Below are 24043 nucleotides of genomic sequence, written 5' to 3'. Positions count from 1 at the left end.
GGTGATATTCCCTCTTTTGCGTTTTATTGCTGCAGTATTATTCTGCAGTGGCGAGCTAAACTAATTTTTTTTATTAGTGTATCAGTTCTTAGCAATCAAAATTACAAAAATTTAACTGAAAAAAAAAATTAAAAAATTCCTACAATTCTGAAAAATCCCTTATCCGGATCTGAACAGATCCAAGTCCTTTTTGTGTGGCTATATTAAAGACAAGGTGTACAACAGTAATCCCAAACCACTGCTGAGCTGAAAAGCGACATTCATGTGGTCATCGACGACAATGATGTTCTGACACTTCAGTGGGTATAGCAGAATTTTGCTATTTGGCTGAGCCACATCATCGGCAATGATGGCAGGCATATCGAACATGTCATAACCTAAATCTCAATATCTGTGGTGAAGTTTACATGTTGAATAAAGTGTGTGAACGCTGTAGCTGGGGGGGGGGGGGGGGCGGGCGGGGGCTGGGGGGGGCGGCCGGGCGGGGGCTGGGGGGGGGGGCGGCCGGGCGGTGGCTGGGGGGGGGGCGGCCGGGCGGTGGCTGGGGGGGGGGGCGGCCGGGCGGGGGCTGGGGGGGGGGAGGCGGGCGCGCGCGGGCGGGAGCTGCGTATTCGTATTGTAATTCCTATGTATTCAGTTGAGCTCACAGCTTTTAGGTTTGTATTATTTATCGTGTGAACGAAATTTAGCACATTCCTTTCAGTACTCATGTGGTTGACTTCATACTTTTCATTAATTAATGTCAATTGCTATTTTTCACATCATACAGATATCTTTCTCACTTCACACTTCGTTTTGATCATCTGATGACTTTACAATAACGTAAATGACCGCCTAATCTAAGAGGGCTGCTCAGATTGTCTCCTACATCGTGTATGTACATCAGGGACAAGACAGGGCCTATAACACACACTTGGGAAACGTCAGATATTACTTCAATTACTTTCTATCAGTTATTACGAACTGTGACCTTTCTGGCACAAAATCACGAATCAGTGCACTACTACTACTCCAGGGGCACACAATGTAATTGGAAGTCACTTGTGAGGAATTGAGCCAAAAGCCTTTTGAAAAACAAAAAAAATGGAATCAATCTAATGTCATCTGTCCATATGAACTATTACTTAGCGAGAATAAAGAGCTTGTTGTATTTCACAAGAATTATGTTTTCCGAATATGTGTTGGCTATTTGTCAACAAATGACATCTTCCAGGTAATTCATAATGTTCAAACAGATTATGTTTTCCAGTATCCTACTGCAAAGCGATGTTACTGGAACGGGTCTGCGTTTCATCGGATTACTCCCATTTCCTTTCTTGGGTTCTGGAGTAATTTGCACAACTTTCCTGTCTTCGCGTACCGATCTTTCTGCAGATGAAGAGTTGTATATGACTTAATTATCGATCTATTGCATCAGCATATTCTAAAAGGAACCTGAATGGTGTACAATTTGGACCAGAGGCATTGCCTTTCTTAAGCTGCTCCACTGCATTTAGGATACCAACGCCTGAAGTAACAGACAGTTATTCTTGATTAGAATTCAAAATGGTTCAAATGGCTCTGAGCAGTATGGGACTCAACTGCTGAGGTCATTAGTCCCCTAGAACTTAGAACTAGTTGTATGTATTCACGGTGTATTTGGATAGTATTAATCGAAATATACAATTTACTACGGAGGAAGAGAGAAGTGGACAACTACATTTTTTGGATGTATCAGTAATTAAACGGGCAGATTGCAGTCTAGGGCATAAAGTGTATAAAAGAGAAACACACACACACACACACACACACACACACACACACACACTGACCATTACCTCCATAAGGATTCGAACCATCATCCCAGGCAGAAGAGAGGCGTCATTAAAACACTGGTGGACACAACTAATAATATCTGTCAGCCAGTTTACTTGCAAGATGATCTAAATCATTTGCGAACGGTTGTTAAGAAAAATGGATACGCTGACAACGAGATAGATCAAGCACTTCATCCCAGAAGAAAAGCGTGTGACAACTTTCAGCAAGAACAACTGTCAGCTGGAAGAGTTTTTCTTCCATTTATTTGCAATATTACGGACAGTATTGGGAAAGTTCTGGCAAAGTTTCAAGTTATAACAATCTTTAGACCTACGAAAACGATTAGTGAGTGTAAACGTAGGCTTTCACGGCCCTTGTCACAGTCAAAAAATTCTTCTGGGGTTAAGGCCGCATTGTCAACTATAAAATTCTGACGTTTCAGCGGCTGTTGCAAGACGCCTTCCTCAGGGTGTCTGACGAAGGTGTCTTGCACCAGTCGCCGAAACGTCGGAATTTTATAGTTGACAATGCGGCCTCAAATCCGGAAGAATTTTAGTGACCAAGTTTTAGTGTTTAAGATCGGCGAAAGATGCACTACACCTCATAGCAACTCCTGAGGTGTATACAATTCCGTGTGGCTGTGTGAAGGTTTATATTGGAACAACGATAAGAAGTGTTAATACCCGCTAAACCGAACACAAAAGGCAGTGTCGACTGGAATATATCGACAGATCAGTTGTAGCAGAACATGTTTTTAAAGATGTCGACCATGAAATAAAATTTAATGAGAAAAACGTGCTAGCCAGGACATCGATTATTATGCACATATGTATAGGGAAGCTATAGAGATTCAGGAACACCACAATGATTTCAGCACAAAAGAGGACGGCTTAAAGTCAGGCAGGATATGGCAGTCAACTTTGCACCAATGATGTGACGATCTATTACATTAAATCGAGAATAATGACGTTAGTCAGAGACAGACTTACAGTCGGCCCCACGTGACTTACGTTGGTGCCCTCTATATAAAAGGGAAATCCATGGCCTGGCAGCCATCGTTGACTCACCTCCAAAGATGTTGCCCGCAGTTAGCAACGAATTACAGATAGACTATAGCCTCTCAGCCTGGAACTTTTAATTGATTGCTATCTGTACTACCTCACAGGAATATCTACTTAAGTTTCATTACAAGGTAAACTACTTCGAACAGCAATGAACATTACACCAACTGAATTTCATCCATTCTTTGTGAACATGGTTAGGTCTCTTGAAAAATTTCAGCTGAACGTATTTCAATACCTACAAGGATTTGAGATTCAGTGCTTTTTGTTACCGCTTTGAGCTCTGTTCCTTTTATAATGCAGCTACCACAATTTACAACTACAATACTTATTGTGGTTGTATCTACCCTCCTTGGGTGTTCTACTTCAGCCTTTGAAACTGAAGCCCTTTCTGCACTTACCTGAGACCCTCTCACCTAGAAAAGCCCAGTCTCCTCTACACATCCCCTATACTCGTGGAACTGCTTTCTTTGCGTAGTTTACTCCTGACCCATTTAGCAGAACCTGTAAATCCACCACCTTTTGGCGCAGGTTGAGGAATCTGCAACCTACCCAGTTGCAGAACTGTCTGGGACTCTGATTCAGACCTTCACTCCACTCTGTACGAAATAACCACGTTCAGTTTAGCCCATTATGGTGAGCTCCACCTTCATCTCTCAGGCAAGAATGGCAGTCTTTATTAGCTAGGCGCTGAAACCAGACAGAACCTATTTCATTGCAATGTGACACATTTAAGTTGCGTTTCATAAGAAATACGACCAAATTCATAAAAAAATCATTTATTTAATATATTCGTACAAATAAAAAAATTCAAAATAGCACCCTCTTGCGTCAATACACTTCTGGAGGCGGTGTTTCCATGCCTGGAAGGCATCCTGCAATTTCTTTAGAGCTGATGTAACATGGGCCTGGATGCTTTCAATCGTGTCCCAGTGTTTTCCTTTCATGACTCCTTTTAACCAAGGAAACAAAAAAAGTCAGCAGGAGCCAGGTCAGGACTGTAGGGAGGCTGAGGTACCAATGGGGTCTTGGTCCTGGCAAGGAAATCTTTTACAATGAAGGCACTGTGACTGTGTGTTGTCGTGGTGAACTTTCCACTTATTCTTGCTGTCACTTCGGCAGCACGAGACCCTCCTTTTCAGTCTTTTGAGCACTTCCAAGTAGAAAGCTGAGTTCACTGTAGTCCCAGTAGGTAGGAATTCGTGGTGGACAATGCCCTTGACGTCCAAGAAGGCAATGTGCATGATTTTGATCCTGGACTTGCTCATGCATGCCTTCTTGGGACGGGGCGACGATAGGGTGTGCCACTCTGAACTCTGCCTTTTTGTCTCAGGGACGTACTCAAAAATCCACGACTCTTTAGCAGTGATAACTGATTTTAAAAAATGAGGATCATTTTCACACATTTCCAACATTTCTTGGCAGCGTGCTTGTATTCTTCGGTCAACACTTTTGGGACAAGTTTGGCACACATCTTTCTCATGTTCATATCTTTGGTCACAATGCGGAAAAAGGTTGTTTTTGACATGTTTAAAGTTTGTGCTATCAATTGAAGGCTCAGCTGTCTGTCAGAGTTCAAACAATCGCGCACAAGCGTCACATTTTCGTCGACTCATGCGGTTGATGGCCATTCACTGCGAGGTTCGTCGGTGATCTCCTTTCGGCCCTCCATAAACAACTTGTGCCATCGGAAAAGTTGCGATTTGGACAAGCAATCATCCCCAAAGTCATGCTGAACTAATGGAAACATTTTGGTGGCGGACTTCCTAAGTTTAACGTAAAATTTGATAGCGTACCATTCCTGTACAGAATGATCCATTGTGCCGAGTTACATAAACTCAAAACGGGGTTGACAGAAACGCACATCCTGACTCTCCGGCAGCTTGCAACTGAATGAGACAAAGAGCGTTTTGAAACTAACACCCCCATCCACTTAGCCCAGCAGGTTACAACACACTGTGGTGTACCATTGTGTTAGAAAGACATTGGTCTCATTACTCATGGAAAGCAATCTGTATTGTTACCACCAACGTGAGTCACCACTTACAGCTGGCTATGCCATGGTTTTCATGGCATTCAGAAGCACCCATTTCTAATCTGTAAAGACTCCAGCCAGTATGCACACAGAATGCACATTGGATTCCTTCCCCTCCTATGCAGTCTTATCTCTAAATGGCGCCATTACACACCTAACATCGGAGATTCCAAGTACCAGTAATACTACCCTCTGTGAATGCTCAGTCTTGCACACTGAGAGGCTTCCTTTGGAACATGGCACACGACTTCATTTGGCTCATGGATTCCATCAGCCATAGACAGCTCCCAAATCTGTTCATCAGACGAACAGAGCAGGCTCTTCGATCAGCAACATGGAAATTCTTCCACTGCCTCCCACACGCTTGAATGACTTTCCACTCAACCACAAGTGAGAGGTCAATCTGAGTGTGGACAGTACCCAATATGACTGCAGCAGTGGACCAATTGGTGTACAACACTGCCTGGAGCTGTGAGCGAAGAATCACCAACTTGATTCACATCTGAACACAGCAATTACTATATCTGTCCATACCAGAGTTGGTATGGTAGATACACAGACATATGCGAAAAATAGGAGTTGAAGGTAAGGAGCATTGACAAAATTTAAAATAAGTCGCTTCTAATGGAAACATGTGTCAGCCCACAGTATTCTGATGTGCTACTGCTGCTACTATGAGAGCTACCACTGGATTGGGCGATCTAAGTGCTGCAAGTAACACAAAACGAATGATTCAATGCAGACAGTGGTTCTATGCACTACACAGTTACTAAAGCGTATAAATGTGCCTGATAAATACACAAATGCGCACAAAATACAGGGTTTGAAGCTAAATAACAACAACAATATTACAATTATAACTATAATGACAGTAGATGTCACGAAAATATACTTACATCAATTGATAAATAATTTGCTCTCTTGTGACAAACAACAAATGATAAGGATGTCAAGTCATGCATCAGAAGTCCCTGTTGTGAGCCAGTTTAAGTATTAATGCTGACGCTGATGAACAGAGAAAATGAGCAAATAAGCTTCTAACTAACACTATGTGCTTTCCTTGCGGGAAAGGTGAAGTCGTAGCAGCAGGCATCTGGTGTCAACATAATGCTGTTCAACCAAACCTACTGTTTGAATACCATTGGGTGTAAGCATGTTAGTGTCAGTGTAATATCGAAAAGGGAGTTCTAATAAGTGGTATTACTTGATAACCATCAATTTAGTGATGACAAAGTAATATCCCCCCCCCAATGAACCATGGACCTTGCCGTTGGTTGGGAGGCTTGTGTGCCTCAGCGGTACAGATAGCCATACCATAGGTGCAACCACAACAGAGGGTTATCTGTTGAGAGGTCAGACAAACGTGTGGTTCCTGAAGAGGGGCAGCAGCCTTTTCAGTAATTGCAGTCTGAATGATTGACTGATCAGGCCTTGTAACATTAACCAAAATGGCATTGCTATGCTGGCACTGTGAATGGCTGAAAGCAAGGGGAAACTACAGTTGTAATTTTTCCTGAGGGCATGCAGCTTTACTGTATGGTTAAATGATGATGGCGTCCACTTGAGTAAAATATTTCGGAGGTAAAATAGTGCCCATTCGGATCTCTGGGAGGGGACTATTCAGGAGGACATTGTTATCAGGAGAAACAAGACTGGCGTTCCACATATTGGAGTGTGCAATGTTGTGCAGGTACGTTAGGTAATTTAAAAAGGGAAATGGATAGGTTAAAGCTAGATATAGTGGGAACTAGTGAAGTTCCGTGGCATGAGGAACAAGGTTTTGGGTCAGGTGAATAAAGGGTTATAAATACAAAATCAAATAGGGGTAATGCAGGAGTAGGTTTACTAACGAATAAAAAATAGCATCGTGGGTAAGTTACTACAAACAGCATAGTGAACACGTTGTTGTAGCCAAAATAGACACGAAACCCACACCTTCCACAGTAGTACAAGTTTATATGCTAACTAGCTCCGCAGATGACGAGATTGAAGGAATGTATGATGAGATAAAAAAAATTATTCACATAGTGAAGGGAGACGAAAATTAAATAGGTGTGGAGGACTGGAACTCGATAATAGGAAAACGAAGAGAAGGAAATGTAGTAGATGAATATGGAATGGGGAAAAGGAATGAAAGAGGAAGCCACCTGGTAGAATTTTGCACAGAGCTTAACTTAATCATAGCTAACACGTGGTTTAAGAGTCATGAAAGAAGGTTGTATACTTGGAAGAGGCCTGGAGACTCTGGAAGCTTTCCGATTGATCATGTAATGGTAAGGTAGAGATTTTGGAACTAGATTTTAAATTGTAAGACATTTCCAGGGGCAGATGTGGACTCTGACCAAAATCTATTGGTTATGAACTGTAGATTAAAACTGAAGAAGCTGCAAAAAGGTGGGAATTTAAGGAGATGGGACCTGGATAAACTGACTAAACCAGAGGTTGTACAGAGTTTCAGGGAGAGCATAAGGGAACAATTGACAGGAATGGGGGAAAGAAATACAGTAGAAGAAGAATGGGTAGATTTGAGAGATGGAATAGTGAAGGCAGCAGAGGATCAAGTAGGTAAAGAGTTGAGGGCTAGTAGAAATCTTTGGGTAACAGAAGAGATATTAAATTTAACTGATGAAAGGAGAAAATATAAAAATGTTGTAAATCATGCAGGCAAGAAGGAATACAAATGTCTCAAAAATGAGATCGACAGGAAGTGCAAAATGGCTAAGCAGGGATGGCTAAAATACAAATATAACAATGTAGACGCATATATCACTAGGGGTAAGATAGATACTGCCTACAGGAAAATTAAAGAGACCTTTGGAGAAAAGAGAACCACTTGTATGAATATCAAGAGCTCAGATGGAAACCGAGTTCTAAGCAAAGAAGGGAAAGCAGAAAGGTGGAAGGAATATACAGAGGGTCTATATAAGGGCGATGTACTTGACAATATTATGGAAATGGAAGTGGATGCAGATGAAGATGAAATGGGAGATATGATACTGTGTTAAGAGTTTGATTGAGCACTGACAGATTTAAGTCGGAGCAAGGCCCCAGGAGTAGACAAAATTCCATTAGAACTACTGATAGCCTTGGGAGAGCCAGCCCTGACAAAACTGTACCATCTGGTGAGCAAGATGTATGAGACAGACGAAATACCCTCAAACCACTTTAAGAATATTATAGTTCCAATCTCAAAGAAAGCAAGTGTTGATGACGTGTGAAAATTACCAAACCGTCAGTTTAATAAGTCACAGCTGCAAAATACGAACACGAATTCCTTACAGACCAACGGAAAAACTGGTGGATGCCGACCTAAGGGAAAATGAATTTGGATTCCATTAATATGTTGGAACACGTGACGCAATACTGACCCTACGACTTACCTTCGAAGACACATTAAGGAAAGGCATTTGTAGACTTAGAGAAAGCTTTTGACAATGTTGACTGGAATACTTTCTTTCAAATTCTGAAGGTGGCAGGGGTCAAATCCAGGGAGCAAAAGGCCATTTACAATTTGTACAGAAACCAGATTGCAGTTTTAAGAGTCGAGGGGCGTGAAAGGGAAGCAGTGGTTGGGAAGGGAGTGAGACAGCAAGCAGTAAAGGAAACTAAAGAAAAATTTGAAATAGGAATTAGAATCTATGGTGAAGAAATAAAAACTTTGAGGTTTGCCGATGCGACGAGACTGTAATTTTGTCAGAGACAGCAAAGAACCTGTAAGAGCAGTTGAACGGAACACACGGTGTCTTAAAAGGAGGCTATAAGATGAACAACAAAAGCAAAACGAGGATAATGGAATGTAGTCTAATTAAATCAGGCGATTCTGAGCGTTGAAATTAAAATTTAAAACAGTCTTGATCGCAATCTTGTTAAAATATTTTTTTATTGGGGTATTTGTATGGAGTGTAGCTATGTATGGTTGTGAAACGTGGACGATACATAGTTAGGACAAGAAAAGAATAGAAGCTTTCGAATTGTGGTGCTACAGGAGGTCGAAGATTACATAGGTAGAATGCTACAGGAGAAGGTTGAAGATTAAATGGGTAGATCATGTAACTAATGAGGAGGTACTGAATAGAATTGGGGAGAAGAGAAATTTGTGGCACAACTTGTCTAAGAGAAGGGATCGGTTGGTAGGACATATTCTGAAGCATCAAGGGATCACCAATTTAGTACTGGAGGGCAGTATGGAGGGAAAAAATCGTAGAGGGAGACCAAAAGATGAGTACACTAAGCAGATTCAGAAGGATGTAGGTTGCAGTAGTAACTTGGAAATGATGAAGCTTGCACAGAATAGAGTAGCATGGAGAGCAGCATCAAACCACTCTCTGGGCTGAAGACAACAACAACAACAACAACAACAACAACAACGATATTCTCCTTGGATTAATGACATTGAGCATGCAGTGTGTCAACGCAGATTTCATCCTTGTTCCGCAGAAAAGTTTGCTCTCCCCTGATGTTCCCTGATGTTACAAAGTGATCATACCATCGCTGTAGGGGATTCAGTCGGTACAGTTAAAATATTTAACAGAGGGAGCACAGATCTACAGGAGCTGATTTTTAACATTTAATGAAATGCAGTACAGGATGAGCTAGAGTGTTGGCAAAGATGGCAGTCACATATTCTCCAATTCTACAACACACTGTGCAGTAATTTACTGTCGATAGCTTGCCAAACTCTCCCCTCATTAGAAACTACCATAGCTCTATTCCATGATGCATTCTGTGCACTGAGGTAAGTGTCAATGTATTATTCAACATTACCAGATGTGGGCACTGAATTATGATCGTATTTAAGTTTGTTTATATGCCCAGCTGTAACTAATACTTTATAAAACCCCTCCATTTCAATGTAAATAAACAGTTACCACCATGACCAAGTGGACGAAAGAAACAGTCTCACCCCAAGGGTCTTTAAATGACTGGTCCTGCAATGATGAAGGTATAAACCAGAAGAACGAGACGAATGGATCATTACTTCCTGATATTAGAAATGCTTTGGTTATTGGGGCTTCATGCTGTGGAAAATAATCAAATTTTTACACTGTTGACATATCCTGTGGGAGTCCACTTAGAGCATGTACATATTTTTCAAAAATACTGTTTCAGTTAAAATATCAGCTACTGCAGGAGATTTTGCACGGAATTGAGGGACTAACAGGCAGTGATATTCACCACCTGAAAAAGTAGAACAAAACAGCACATTCTTATTTGGCAACATCTCTGTGGGAAATCACGATATGTGCAGATATTTCTGCTTTGCTCACCGCATGCAAATCAATATATTTTATTTCAGTGAGACATACTTACGCATCCAAAAGCTGTTGGTCTGGAATGCACCAACCTTGTAACTTTCGAACAGGCAATCTGAATTAAAGCATATTTTCGAAGCACATCTAGGAACAGAAATGTTACTCAATGAATTCGTTATATGTAAGGATTGCTGGATTAACTCTCAGCATAGCTTGCTGGTTACAGATAAAACTAGTAAATTGAATGAGAGTCAATAGAAACAGAACTTTAACTAGATTCTTCAAAAAGGCAATGCACCAAAATGCACATGTGTCAGTATATTGTACACTATGTACAAATTTGCAGATGTGTTGCACATTCATTAAGAGGACGCAAGGCACGCGCATTTGACAAAAAAATGGAGGCAATCAACACTAAATTAAAGGAACTGAAGGTCTTGTTAAGAGAGGTGTTATGAATTTGAGGTGTTGGAGGTTCATATACAGAAATATGAACTGTGTGTCAACGAGAAAATTAAAGGAGTCAGTATAAAACTAATGTATGTGTGAAATATTGATGTGATAGCTAAGGCCCTTCATGCCCATCACCACCAATTGTCTCAAAGTAAACCTAAGTTGTAAACTGTCTCAAAAATGGCGTAATTCAAAAATGGTTCAAATGGTTCTGAGCCCTATGGGACTCAACATCTGAGGTCATCAGTCCCCTAAAACATAGAACTACTTACACCCAACCAACCTAAAGACATCACAAACATTCACGGTGAAGGCAGGATTCGAACCTGCGACTGTAGCGGTCGCACAGTTCCAGACTGAAACACCTAGAACTGCTCGGCCACAACGGCCAGCAATGGCTTAGTTTACACCAAAATGTTGATGAGAAAGTATAATGTTAAAAACTGGAAATTTGACCGAAGTTACTTTGGTGAAAGTAAGGTCAACTGCAACAAGACCATTATCTCTTAGTAATATTTAAGCCAGTAACTGACAGGCTGAAAGAGCTGTCATGTACTACGGATAGAATCAGAAATAGGAGGAGGAGGAGGAGGAGGAGGAGGAGGAGGAGGAGGCATGCTGAGTTAAGACAGAACATATGGGGTCATCAGGGCGAAACCATATTTCTTAGGTAAGCACACAATACGTTTAACCATGAAGGCAGTAAGAATTGTTAACAAGGAATCTGGAAGATTGCCTAGGCTGTTACAGTTAATAATTTTGAAAATGGCGAATGTTAAAAATATACTCTGTAACTATAAAAACACGTGGTGCAATATTAAGTATGACGAACGCATGTAAAACCCCGAAAGGATGAATGGATGTCTCATAGAGCGACAAATACAGGACTGTAACTACAGCAGCAGTAGCAGCTCCACATAGTGTAGATAAAAGTCGAAGTTCAGCAAGAAAGACTAAACAATCTGCCTCTGAAGTATATAAATTATGGTAACTAAATGAAATCATAGCTCGATTACAACTGTTTACAGCTTCAGTTAGGCAAGAGATTGCAGATTACATGAACAAAATGTTATTGATCTTACCTGAGCTTAGAAAAATACGCATCGTCGAGTAATTGCGAAGATAGTAGCTCACGAGCTTTACAGACCTGCATGCAGAATATACCTGATAATACGAGGAATGGATTATGCATGGCAGGCTGATCTCTTAGATACACAGGACTACTTACAATCAAATAATGGTTTCAACTACATTCTCACAGTCACAGGCACACACGGTCACAGGCACAGAGGATTCTGAATAATTGTTGCACACAGGACTAAATCGACTGCCCAACCGACTTGAGGCATATGATGGAAGTGAATTTTACAATAGGCATTTCAAAGCAGAATTGGAACGATGTGGGATAAATCACTATTCAACATTCTCTCATTTGGAAACTATTATTGCCAAATGGTTGAACTGGATAATTAGAAACCGAATGTAGAAGCAATTTAATCTTCAACGTATGTGCAAATGCCTGAACATACAGCCACAAATCATTTCAAGTATAATCACATTATTCACCACAGAATTAAAAACAAACCTATTGATGTTACAAACGAATTATGGGAACGCTTCGAACCCAATATGTTCCTCATACAGCAGGTCATAAGATGTTGAGGGAACAGGGCATTGATGAAATGGCTTAGTTTCTCATCAAAGCACTACAGCTGGGTGAACACTTGCATTTTGCTATGTAATACGAAAAGCAAAGCTCAAACCATGCAGTAGTGTGATATGAGTACTAGGAAACGTATCAACAAAGTTGGAGGTGGCATTCTCAAGAATCTGCGATCAGAAGTTTGTATCTCTGGATACAGTTTCTGCGGAGTTGGAACAAAATTGAAATAGCACCTAGCTTATGGTGATAAGGGCTTTGATGCTTTGGACAATGTACGCAAAGAGCACATGATCGCCTACACTACAAACAAAGATCACCATATTGCAGACCAAATATTTATTGATGAGGTTGTGCAGGTATGTCAAGAGATGGATATTCATGTAGGACAACCTATGTCTGCATATGTGGTTGATAAGGCGATGTTTGCTCGAACTTAAATTGGGTACTGGACTAACCTTCAAGCAAATACTGAATGCAGCTCACTGCATACTAAACAAGAAGAAAAACCTATGTGATGTTTAAAAAATTCGTGACAGCGGCAAAACGAGCCTAGAGGCAGAAAGAAGGAAGGAAACGATGAGTTAAAAGGCATAGGTTGCTACCAATACCAAAGAGATCTGGTGGACCAATTCTGTTTATGATACCTCCATTTGCTGGGCTGTCAGCCACTGGTTTCATTAGCTAGGAGACCTGATATATTTCAAGCAGTACAGAACATCCAAAAATGCGAAAAGTAATTACAAGCAGCTAAAAGGCATAATATGACCATGGAGGCCATCGCTATGGGTAAAGGCTTATATTTACAATACAGGAAATAACTTTGGTTGTATATTTAAGAAACAGCCCACAGCAGTGGTACTGGAAAGAAGGATTAAAAACATAGATCCGCTTAAACTCGTCAGAAAATTTAAAATCGCGATATTTTACAGCATGTTTATGTAGGATACATGGCCTGAGACAGTGTGGAAACCCAAGAAACGTGGAACTGTCAATTTAGATGTTGTTCAGGGTATGTAGCGCTTTGTGATTTAAGGCCACATGAAAGATTGTGTTGTCATTTTACCAATAGGAACCAGCTGTTGTACAATGTTCGACACTACCATAACTTCAGTTCATACCTCTGAGGATATTTCTGCATGGTATTTTTCCAGAAAATTGCATAAAAACAATCAGTATGCAAGTCTCCACATCATTTGAGGCTGCAATGTAAGTACACTCTAATGCTAATTGGTCTAAATTGAAAGCAAACTACTTTCCTCCAATAGATGAGCAGGGAATAGTGATGTACAGAATCAACTGGTCTGGAAACACACAAAAGCATAGCTAACGTCACTGAATTAATAATAAATTGCGTCTAGGGAATGGGGAAGTTGTGGCAATACCTCCTGGCTCTTGCCACATTGTCAATTCATATGTACACTTGAAACGTTTTGCTGAGGGATTTGAGGTACATGTAAACGTTAATATGTTTAAATCAGAGATAAAAACGAAACACATTGCGGACTTCAGTCACAAATATTCAATAGGATGGCTACTACATTTCTCAAAGGGTCAAGTGATGGTGTATAATACTGATAAAATTTTTGAGTTATCAACTGGTGGCCATACTGTCAGTAAGTACAATTCGCATAGAGCATAATATTGCAACGAATTTTGTACCTTGATAACAGGTTAGTCCATACTATTTATCCATTTTTTCCTACAGTGGGTCCTGCTTATAAAAGTGAAGAAAATGAAGTCCACAATGAACATGGGCTGCTACACGAAGCCAAGGAGGTGAAGGGTTCACAACCATCACGAATGTGGCAGGTACCGTGAAGTTAGGCTGCCAAAGCAAAAGCCAAAAGTGAACTCTGGGATGTAACAGAAGAATGGCATGTCCCATACTGGCAGGCAAGGGAGTCTTCAAATATGAGGGAATAGGATGAGTGGCCACACGTGAGAGAGATACAACATGCCTATCCACTGAGGAGGACATCATGCCAGTATGACTAGTAGTTCAGCATCTTCTGCACAGACACTCAACTGGGCTAGTGAAAAAGCCACCAGTAGCGAAACGTATTCCGTGGTAGTGGAGTGTGTTAAGACACCATATGATGGACAGAGGTGCAGAGGAATAAACTAAACACCAACAGTCTAGTTATGAATGGACATGGGATAAAGAAAACGGAGCAGGGTAGTCTCATCAACTCACCTGGAAGTAGCACTTAGGAGATGCAAGACACTAAGGAACTAGGTACTATGTAGAGCCAAGTAAGAATACATGGGAGGACCAAGGAAGTTTCATATCAGACATGAGCCCCAGGAATTTTCTAGTTTCAGCGAGTGGAAGAACAAAAGGCGCAAGATGTAGGATGGTGTAAGAAACTCATTTCACCGAGAAATATTCAAACAAAAGGTTTTGGCAGTGGAAAGTGAAAGCCACTGCACAAGCTTCACGAGAAGAAACGATAGGAACGACACTGAAGACGCTGCTGAAGGAGATAAGTTGATGTAGAACTGCAACAGCTCGTAAAATCCTTGACAAAAAGGGAGGTGAGATGGCTGGTGGGAGAATCCATACTATGGTTAATGGGGATAGCAAAGACAATGATACTCAGATAAATGTGTCCGACAAAGCCAAACCATATAAACAGATGTATATGGATGATGGTTCAAAATGTGGAGAGCACATCTCCACAAGCGAATGACATTCCTGCACACCTCAGTCCACCAGGGACCAGGACATGCTACAGTAAACTTGAAGTGCATGGTATGGAACAGTCTGCAATGGAAGGATAACGTTCAGAAGATTCCTTACTTGGTCATCACAGCTATGTGAAGGTCGTGAGGGAGGAGTAAAGCCTCCAGTCGGCCTCAGAAACCTGCCAACTGGGTTTGCACTCAGGTGGGGTAGAAGTCGGAAAATGGATAGCACACAGAAAGTGATCACTTGAGTATGTGTCAGAGGGAGTGGGCCATTCAAGATTACAGGTGAGCTGGACAGTGCAGAACGAGAGGACGAAATGGTAATAAATGTGAATGGAATCTGAAAGAAACATGGGTGCTCCAGTGCTAAGAGGGATGATTCAGAAGGTCAGCTAAGAGGTAACGTCTTGGACAGGTTCTCCAGGAGCCTCAAAGCGGATGGTGGGAACTGAAGTCACCAAGTAGCAAAAAGGAGTGAAGGAGCTGACCAATGAGCTGGAGTAAGTCTGACTTGGTAACAGCAAATAACAGAGGGCTGTAGATGTTACAAAGAGAAAAGGTGAAATGAAGGAGGAAAAAGCAGACTGCAACAGCTACCCAACGAGTGTTCAGTGAGATGGATGACCAGCATGGCTCCATCAGGTGGAATGCAGTCCTCGGGGGAAAGGTCACAGAGTCCCAGAACGAAATATGAGAGGTCAAAGGGGTTGTGAGGACAATTTTTTTCTTGGAAGCAGAAAACAAGCGAACACTGCAATTCCAAGAGCAGCTGTAATTCCTCCTTGTTGGATCTAGTACCACAAATGTTCCATTGGAGAAGAGTCATAATGGGGATTGGGGAGGAGGGAACAAATGAAGGTTAGTCTCCTTGCGGTTGCTGAGTACCAGCCTTCAAAAATTCACTGCTACAGGGGCAGAGGCTGGAGAATCCTGTTCATGAGATCTACAAACATTTTGTCATTCTCCTTGGGTCAGCCTTTGAATTCCATGGCAGAAAATCAGTAGGCAGTGGGCACCAGCAAAATGGAGGTCAGCTGGGTGAGGGTATATGTGCCAACAGCACTGAAGGGGATCTCTAAGTCAGGGAAGGAGAAAACCGTTCATTTTTGTTTGATTTCATAGAACTTTCTAGATGGCAGACGAAGACTACGTTTTTAGCTGTAGAAAGTATTTGCGGGAGTACTGCTTTTGTCCTTCCAGCCTGATAGTTCTGTAGCAGGGGATTTCGTCATCAGGGGCAAGGGTTTGATGGCTTGTTGTGCAGCCGCAGGAGGAGAAGGAGATGCTACTGTGACCTGAGTGATTTCACTACTGCAATACTGAACTTGAAGTTGCAAGTCTGGGTGGGCATATTCTCCATTATTCATGGCATAGCAAAAATGATACTGTAAATGCCAGATGGTAAAATGCAAGGATCTTGACTAGCAAACAACTGTGAGTGACAAGGTGGAGTTTGATGTCCTTCACTCAGATCTCCTGGATGGCTCACTCATTAAGACACATGGGACATTCATGGGATTACAACTGATACAGCAGAGAGGAGGCAAACAGCTGCCCTAATGAGCATCTCTGCCAAGAGTAACACATTTGGCCATGTTTTGACAGGATATGTGTTTTATTATAATGTTGAACTCATTTTGTTTGTAATGTATGGTTGGACCATGATGACTTCATAGCCTGCCTTAATCTTTGAGGCAAACACTACTTGAGCAAATGGTAGAAAAAGAGTGCATGTGGGCTTTAAGTTTGCATCCATCTTTTTCATTACTCAATGGGGCACAGTGATGCTATGATTAGAGGGAAGTGTGGATTTCTCCCTCGGTGAGGCTATCTAGCATCAGAATGTAAAGAACACCATGTGAAGAATTCAGTGAACGATGGTCCTCAACACAAACAGGATAACTCTGGAGGAGTGATTCTGTAAGCAATTGTAGGGCCCGAAAATCACAATACGTCTTCAGAAGCAAAGTTGTATTACATAAATGACAAAAGAATTTCACAGGGCCTGCAACTACAACAACACCTTTTAGAATAATGCAAGCATGAACCATAGCAAAGGACTGACCACCTCCGGTACGTGATACTATGAGGAACTGATGTACAGCTGGTATGGCCTTGAAATCTTTAGCCTCATTCTGTTTATGTTTAGTAGACACACCCTAAGACGTTGATTGAGCCACTGCAAAAAATCCCCATGATTGCCAACATCTGCAATGGCATGCTCCTTCCAATTGGGTGCCCCCTCAGAGGGGGATTCATACACTGTAAATGACTGTTCACACCTCCCGAACTCCTGACAGAGGGACCAACTGGCATTTGGGAAAGTAACAGTCACCCCTCTCTGGGCCTGGCCTGTATCAGAGGGTACGTGTGAACCCTATTGTTGACCCAGAGCTAGGAATTATGCATTACCTTGTCACCTGTAATGTGTCTAATGAAAGAGCCAGCCTTCAGGAACACACCAGGATGATGGAGGAACAAAGAGAATGAGGATTTACCAGTTAAGTCTTCACAACCTTACTGAAACTGGCACCAGCTACTCACAATTCTTCTTGATCATGGCCCGTAAACTGTCACCACTACAAGCTTGTGTGTTTCCTGAGCACCACTGTGGCACAGCATTGAAAGAGTTGTCCAACACTATATTCATTCATCTGAAAGGCTGGGAATCAGCTCCGATTTTTTGATTTATAGCCACTCACCCTTTCTTGTTCTACTGCAGTATGACATTAGCTTGTGGCTATCAAGATGAATTTCTTGAATGTCAGTGATTTTCAAGTGATGTTCTAGATTAAGCACAATACAGCTGCTGATATACAACCTGAACATTTGTCTTCCTGTACAGATATTAGACATGTGCTCTATTTATTTAGGAACAGTCACATAATGGTTGTTGCACAGAACAGCATTACTGACCATACTGCCTTGTAATGTTGGTGCTTATTGGTAATTCTAAATAATTAAAGTAGTGTATTTTATTTCTGAAGTACTCTCACAATAAATAAAAATTAATATTTCTCAAAAAGTTCTGCAGAGAATTATGAAAACTTACCTTTCACTATCAGATGCATATCTTGTTGAGGCTTCCACCTGAAACATTTCAAGAAATGGTCAGTGATTTACAACTGATGGGACAGTAAATAAATAGATTTATATTAACACCTACCAACATGTGATTAGTCCACCAAATGCTGTAAGTGAAGCTTGAAAATATCATTAAAGAGGACATGATAAACTGTTGCAGTTAATGAAACAGAATATTAGTCAGAATTCACTTTCCATTTTCTCAATTTGTCTTCAGTACTGTAAATAACTACACAAGCTAGTAATTTGGTTGTAGCCATACTTCCTACTAGACACTTCACATTTTTAACCTGTCATGCACTTCCGTCTTGTGTAAAATTTTCATTCACGTTTTTTTATTATGAAAACTGCCATTCACTGACAGAAGAATTGATTATCATAAATGACACATTTGGGCCTTTGTGCTCTGGGCAGCCCAGATGAACTTGCAGAGGTGAGGAGCGACTTCTAAACCCAACCTTAAGTTCACACCCAGAACTACATACAGACCTGGACCATTAAATATACAAACATTAATAAATATTGGCAAACTCAAAATACTTTCAGACACTATAAATATATAACAAAATTGGTATTACAAAACAGCACATTCACAGATGAAGAAATACCACATTCAGAGAACTGTAGATTTTTACATAGAACACAGGGAAGAAATTCGCGAAACTATCCCAGAACTAGGCTCTGCATTCATAAACGTCAAATCTATGTTGCAATCAGTACCAAATTTTTCCATTACCTCCAGAAAGACTCACTCCCTGCAGTAATCCAATATTTAGATGAGAGGTACACAATAATTGATGCACAATAAATCATGTTAACAAGAACAATGCAGAAAGCAAAACAGTCCTGAGAACTATGTTGAGAAGCATCTGTTGAAGTTCCAGATGAAAACGTAAGTTTTTATTAAATTTTTATCCTCAGATTGATACAGAATGGAGATGACAACACTTTCTGCCTAAACTGCTATTAATTAAATGTATTCACAACTGGAATTTTGACTTATGCCATTCTCAGGTGACAGCTTACTATGAACTATGTCGAAGTTATTACATGTCATGATGCCTAGTCATTGGGGAGTGGATATAAAGATGTGCAGTATGATATGACTGCCAGAAATTAGTACATTAAGTACTAACATTGTCTGGACATACAGATTATGAAGACTCCAGTCTTGTAATGACTATGGAATTTGCAAACACGGTTAACACAAGGAAAATACTACCTCAAAAGGAATTATAAAGGTTTCAGACATACACTGACTTACCACTTGAGAATCGTACAGCCGCCAAATTAATTTTGAATAAATATATACCATAACAGTCCAGGGAGAAAATGTTTTCATTTATAAATGTCTGCCTGACTGTGGATGTAAGAAAAAAGGACAAACGGTAAGAAAAAGACAGTTAGCTGAATTGTTGGCAGATAAGCATCCCCCCACCACACACACACACACACACACACACACACACACACACACACACACACACACATATATATATATATATATATATATATATATATATATATATATATATATATATATCACTAAATCAATAAAAAGATATGCAATCAACACTAATATGATTTGATAATATCACATAGCTTATGTGCCAATAACAAAGCACAATTCCAAGAACTTGATAAATTTCATAGTCAGACATAGATACCTGTTGAAATTGACCATTACCACTGATTAATAAAAGTGGTTCCTGGCCTAGAATAACTGATAATCATGTTCACAGAAGATTCAAAGAAATTACATGAAAAGTTCAAGGAGAAAACTACAGCAGAAATTCTAAAATACAAGATATATCAGGGATGGCTTAGGACAGGAAGGTCCTGTGATGGGCAGATTGATGAAGGACTAAAGTGGCAAAATACTATTGGAATACATTTGTACAATTTTAGAAGGTTTATGACTATAAAGCACGACTGCTTTTATTCAAAATACTAAAAAATCTGACATGCAGAATACAACATGAGTCCTTTTAAAAGAACTTCAGCCTCATTTGATATAAGAATAGACTTTAGCCAAGGCAATGGACTAACTCCATTCTTCTTTCAGACCATAATACAAAAATGAACAGTGAACAGATGGAGCACTTGTCAGAACATAATACCACAAGCTGAATACTACTTGGTTAGAAAATGGATGTCAAAATTTTCTGTTATACTTTTGTAGATAATTTAGCAATACTGATAGCGTAGAGAAGGTACAAAACAGAGAGAAAGAAAAATAGTAGGAAAAGCATGACTACTTATCTCCTCTGATAAGAAGCAGTAATGGGGGAACAGCAATACTGCAAAATCCCACTCAAATACTGAGTATGAGAGTATCAGGGGAAGACAAATTTAAGGATCTATGATAAGTCATATGGCCAAATGGTGGAGAAAATGGAGCCACAAGAGGAAGACTATGAAAGATGGACTTTGCATTACAGTAAACAGAAGATGTTCATAGTAAATATTCATTCTCCAAAATTGCAGAACCTCTGACTCGGAAGGCAGTCATTTGGCCAGAATACACATCTGTATCATAAACACTGATTTCAGATTTAACAAATAATAGTGAAAATTATGAAAAAAGAAAAGATATTAGGAAACAGAACACCAGTACAAACATTTAAATTCAGAAACAATAGACAAGTATACATAAATATGTAGGAAAATATCTGGGGCCAGAATTTGGCAAAGAAGGGTAATGAGTCTTAGCATACTGAAAACACTCATTGGCTGACAGAAGTGCACAAAGACCTACAAGACACTTGTATAAATACGCAAGAAATTGAAAACTGAACCAAATACAGAAACAGAATTGAGTTGATAAATTCTCCACAGCAAAATAGTTCCAAAAAGACAAGATAGAAACTAGACATCAGGTGAGTGGAGAGAAATACGTGTACAGATGAAGGAGTAGCATAAAGAAATGTTAAACCTTAGCTGGCCTGTAACTGAGCAGAACAAAAAAATTTGTTTCTCATTTGTAATACCTTCGCAGTACAGCATAGTGGTGCTGTATGTACTGCAAATGAACTACAGCAAGGAGGTCAAAAAGTCTCTGCAAATATGCAGATAACAGTAATTGGAGTGTTTTGTTAGGCTACAGCAGTGCTCAGAAGTATTTTTCAGTTGCGTTGTTATGCTGTCAGTACTGCTTGCATGCAGTCACAGAAGAGCAATGCATTTGTGTGTCACTCCATCAAGCACTTCATGCTGCTGTTGTTACATATCTAGTAAATGAGCAAAATCATAAAACAATGTAAGTATATATTCTTTTAGCTCAAAAGTATGTAACTTGCCTTGATGGTATGTTATTCATTAACCACAATAACTCAGGTATTTAATCAGTGATTGTTTATTTGTAGAGAACTAGAAGTATTACAAAATGGAACACTTGCTTGATGTGAAACAAACTGTTTGGCATGTCTTCAAGACTGGGAGGTAACAGTCTAGCACTGCTACAGAGTATGGCATATTGCAACAACTAACAAGTGTGCAAAGTCAATGGCATGAACAGCATGTAACAGTAACCAATAAGCTACGTCCGATCATCCTTGATGAAGAGTGAGGATGAAAGACATTGATTTATTTTATTTCATTAACAGTACAGAGTAACCCACCACCTAGAAATTTAAGGTGGGTCAGACGCTTCTGAATCTAACAGCAAAGACTTCTCATTGTTACAATCTTATAGGTATAAAGCTGCTATGCTTTTTTAAAAAATAATATGAAGAAAATAATATATAAAATTTTCTCTTAGGTTACAGCGAATGCAATGCTTAACAATTGTTAAAATGGTTCAAATGGCTCTGAGCACTATGGAACTTAACATCCGAGGTCATCAGTCCCCTAGAACTACTTAAACCTAACCAACCTAAGGACGTCACACACATCCATGCCCAAGGCAGGATTTGAACCTGCGACTGTAGGAGTCGTGAGGTTCCAGACTGAAGTGTCTAGAACTGCTCTTAAAGTGGTTCCATATAATTTGTTACTACCTAGTTGATGAGAATATAATTTATAATATGCACATATCAAAGAAAAATAAATGAAAAGAATATGTAATACAATGAGTGCAGCGAAAGAACATGCCGTATTTGGAAGTGTAATATAGTCTAAGTAGCACGTTGGCTGATAATGGCCTATTTCTACGTATTTCAGATGATAAGGTCTTGGTACAACCTCGAGCTATTCTCATCTGAAATGGTTTGTGCTAAGGACAGAATGATTTGTAGGCAATCAGCTGTAGCTCCAAGAGAAACACCTCAACAAATCAGGGATGATCTGAAGCAACATAATTGACTGAGCCCACACACGTCTACCATAAAAAGTCACTTAGTAACAGGCGATTTACATGATAAATGAAATAAACCAGCTCATAAATTCAAAAACTAGGGACAGGATAGACTTTCCAAGGAAACCCTGAACTTGGAATGCCAAAGACGGATTTAAGGTTTTATGGAGTGACAAAAACAAATTTAACATTTTTTTCTGATGGTGTGGAGTATACAGGGTGAGTCACTAACTATTGCCACCAAGAGTAACTCTTAAAGTATGATAGGAGTTGAGAGGTTTGTGAGACAAAAGTTGCATGGTACAACAGGGGCCACAGTATGAAATTGGTTGATTGTTGCTTCAGAGATATAAAGGTCAACTTTGCTTTTTAAATGGGATGCTACAGTCTGATACTTATTTTCTGATAGCAGCTATGGAGATGAATCCGACGATGTTTAACACTAATGTCTTTGAAGGTCAATGAAGGTCAAAAAGGTGGCTTGAACATCCATTTACAGAAGGTGTTCGAAGTGATGACCATTGGTATCAGTGCAGTGCTGCGATCTTCTTACCATGGATGGAGTGGTATTTCTTATCACATCAGCACTTATGGTAACACATGCTCTGACAATTGTCTCATATCTCATGCAAATAGATAAGCAGACTTGTAATAAATAGATTACAATTTCATATCCTTCAATTACCCAATGGCAGTTTTTTTTTTACACACTTATGTTTATGTAATTGTAACTAATGCTTTCTATAAAACATTTTTGAGTGCTACTGTAATAGGACTGTATTAAGACCCACGGTGAGACGAAAGAAGGAGATAGTAAAGAACAGTGGCAGAGTACAAATACTGTTTTGTTCTGCAGATCACTATATGCAATCTGGTGACCATCTGGACAGCAGCAACAATTCTTAAGTACATTGATGTGAGCTCATCAGATCAAATCAAAATGTATTCGAAGAAAACAACTACCATATTTTACAGACTGTAAGGTGCACCTTAATTTTCAATCAATTTTTAAGGAAAGTACATTTTTACCCCTTTTTTATTAGATTGCAAAGTCAGCCAAAAAATTTCTTAGTTTATAAAACCAAAATGACCTTGTAAGATCACTGACATTCATTATCTCAACTTTCCTCAGCATCATTGTCCTCTATATATAAGATGGTCTTCACTACCATTATGAGCATTATTTATGTTGACCTACTAAAAGATTTAACGATGATATTTTCTCTCACCCTACATCGCAACTGCTTTACTGACTGACACACTTGTTTGTTTGTAGATCATTTTAGAACTCCCTTTGTCATGAATTCATGTTGGGCTTAATCCATCACCCATTTGTTCCAATCCTCTTCCATTTACAATTTAAATGCACTGAAATGCCATGGAAACTGGTATACACATGCGTATTCAAAGATAGAGGTATGTCAACAAGCAGGATATGACACTGCAGACTGCAATGCCTATATAAAACAAGAAGTGTCTGGCACAGCTGTTTCATCAGTTACTGCTTCAACAATGACAGGTAACTAAGATTTAATTGAGTCTGAATGTGACGTTATAGGCAGTGCATGAGCGATGGGACAGCATTTCTGAGATAACAATGAAGTGGAGATACTCCCGTATGGCGATTTCATGAGTGTTCAGTGAATATCAGGAATCCATTAAAATATAAAATTTCTGACATTGCTGTGGCCAGAGAAGGATACTGCAAGAATGGGA

General features: G+C 40.0%; 1 protein-coding gene across 3 annotated transcripts in view; it reads right to left on the bottom strand.

Annotated features, from left to right (window-relative positions):
- The window catches only part of LOC126213039 (zinc finger protein 708-like), a 79778-nt gene that overhangs the window by 10122 nt on the left and 45613 nt on the right, over positions 1-24043 (bottom strand). For all 3 annotated transcript variants that reach the window (XM_049940610.1, XM_049940611.1, XM_049940612.1), the window contains one exon: positions 18002-18039. In XM_049940610.1, coding sequence (XP_049796567.1) covers positions 18002-18039 — 38 coding nt within the window. The remainder of the gene's footprint in view (positions 1-18001; positions 18040-24043) is intronic.

This window comes from Schistocerca nitens, chromosome 11 (genome assembly GCF_023898315.1).
Source record: "Schistocerca nitens isolate TAMUIC-IGC-003100 chromosome 11, iqSchNite1.1, whole genome shotgun sequence".
Taxonomy (NCBI): Eukaryota; Metazoa; Arthropoda; class Insecta; order Orthoptera; family Acrididae; genus Schistocerca; species Schistocerca nitens.
This window is presented reverse-complemented; position numbering and strand designations above follow the sequence as displayed.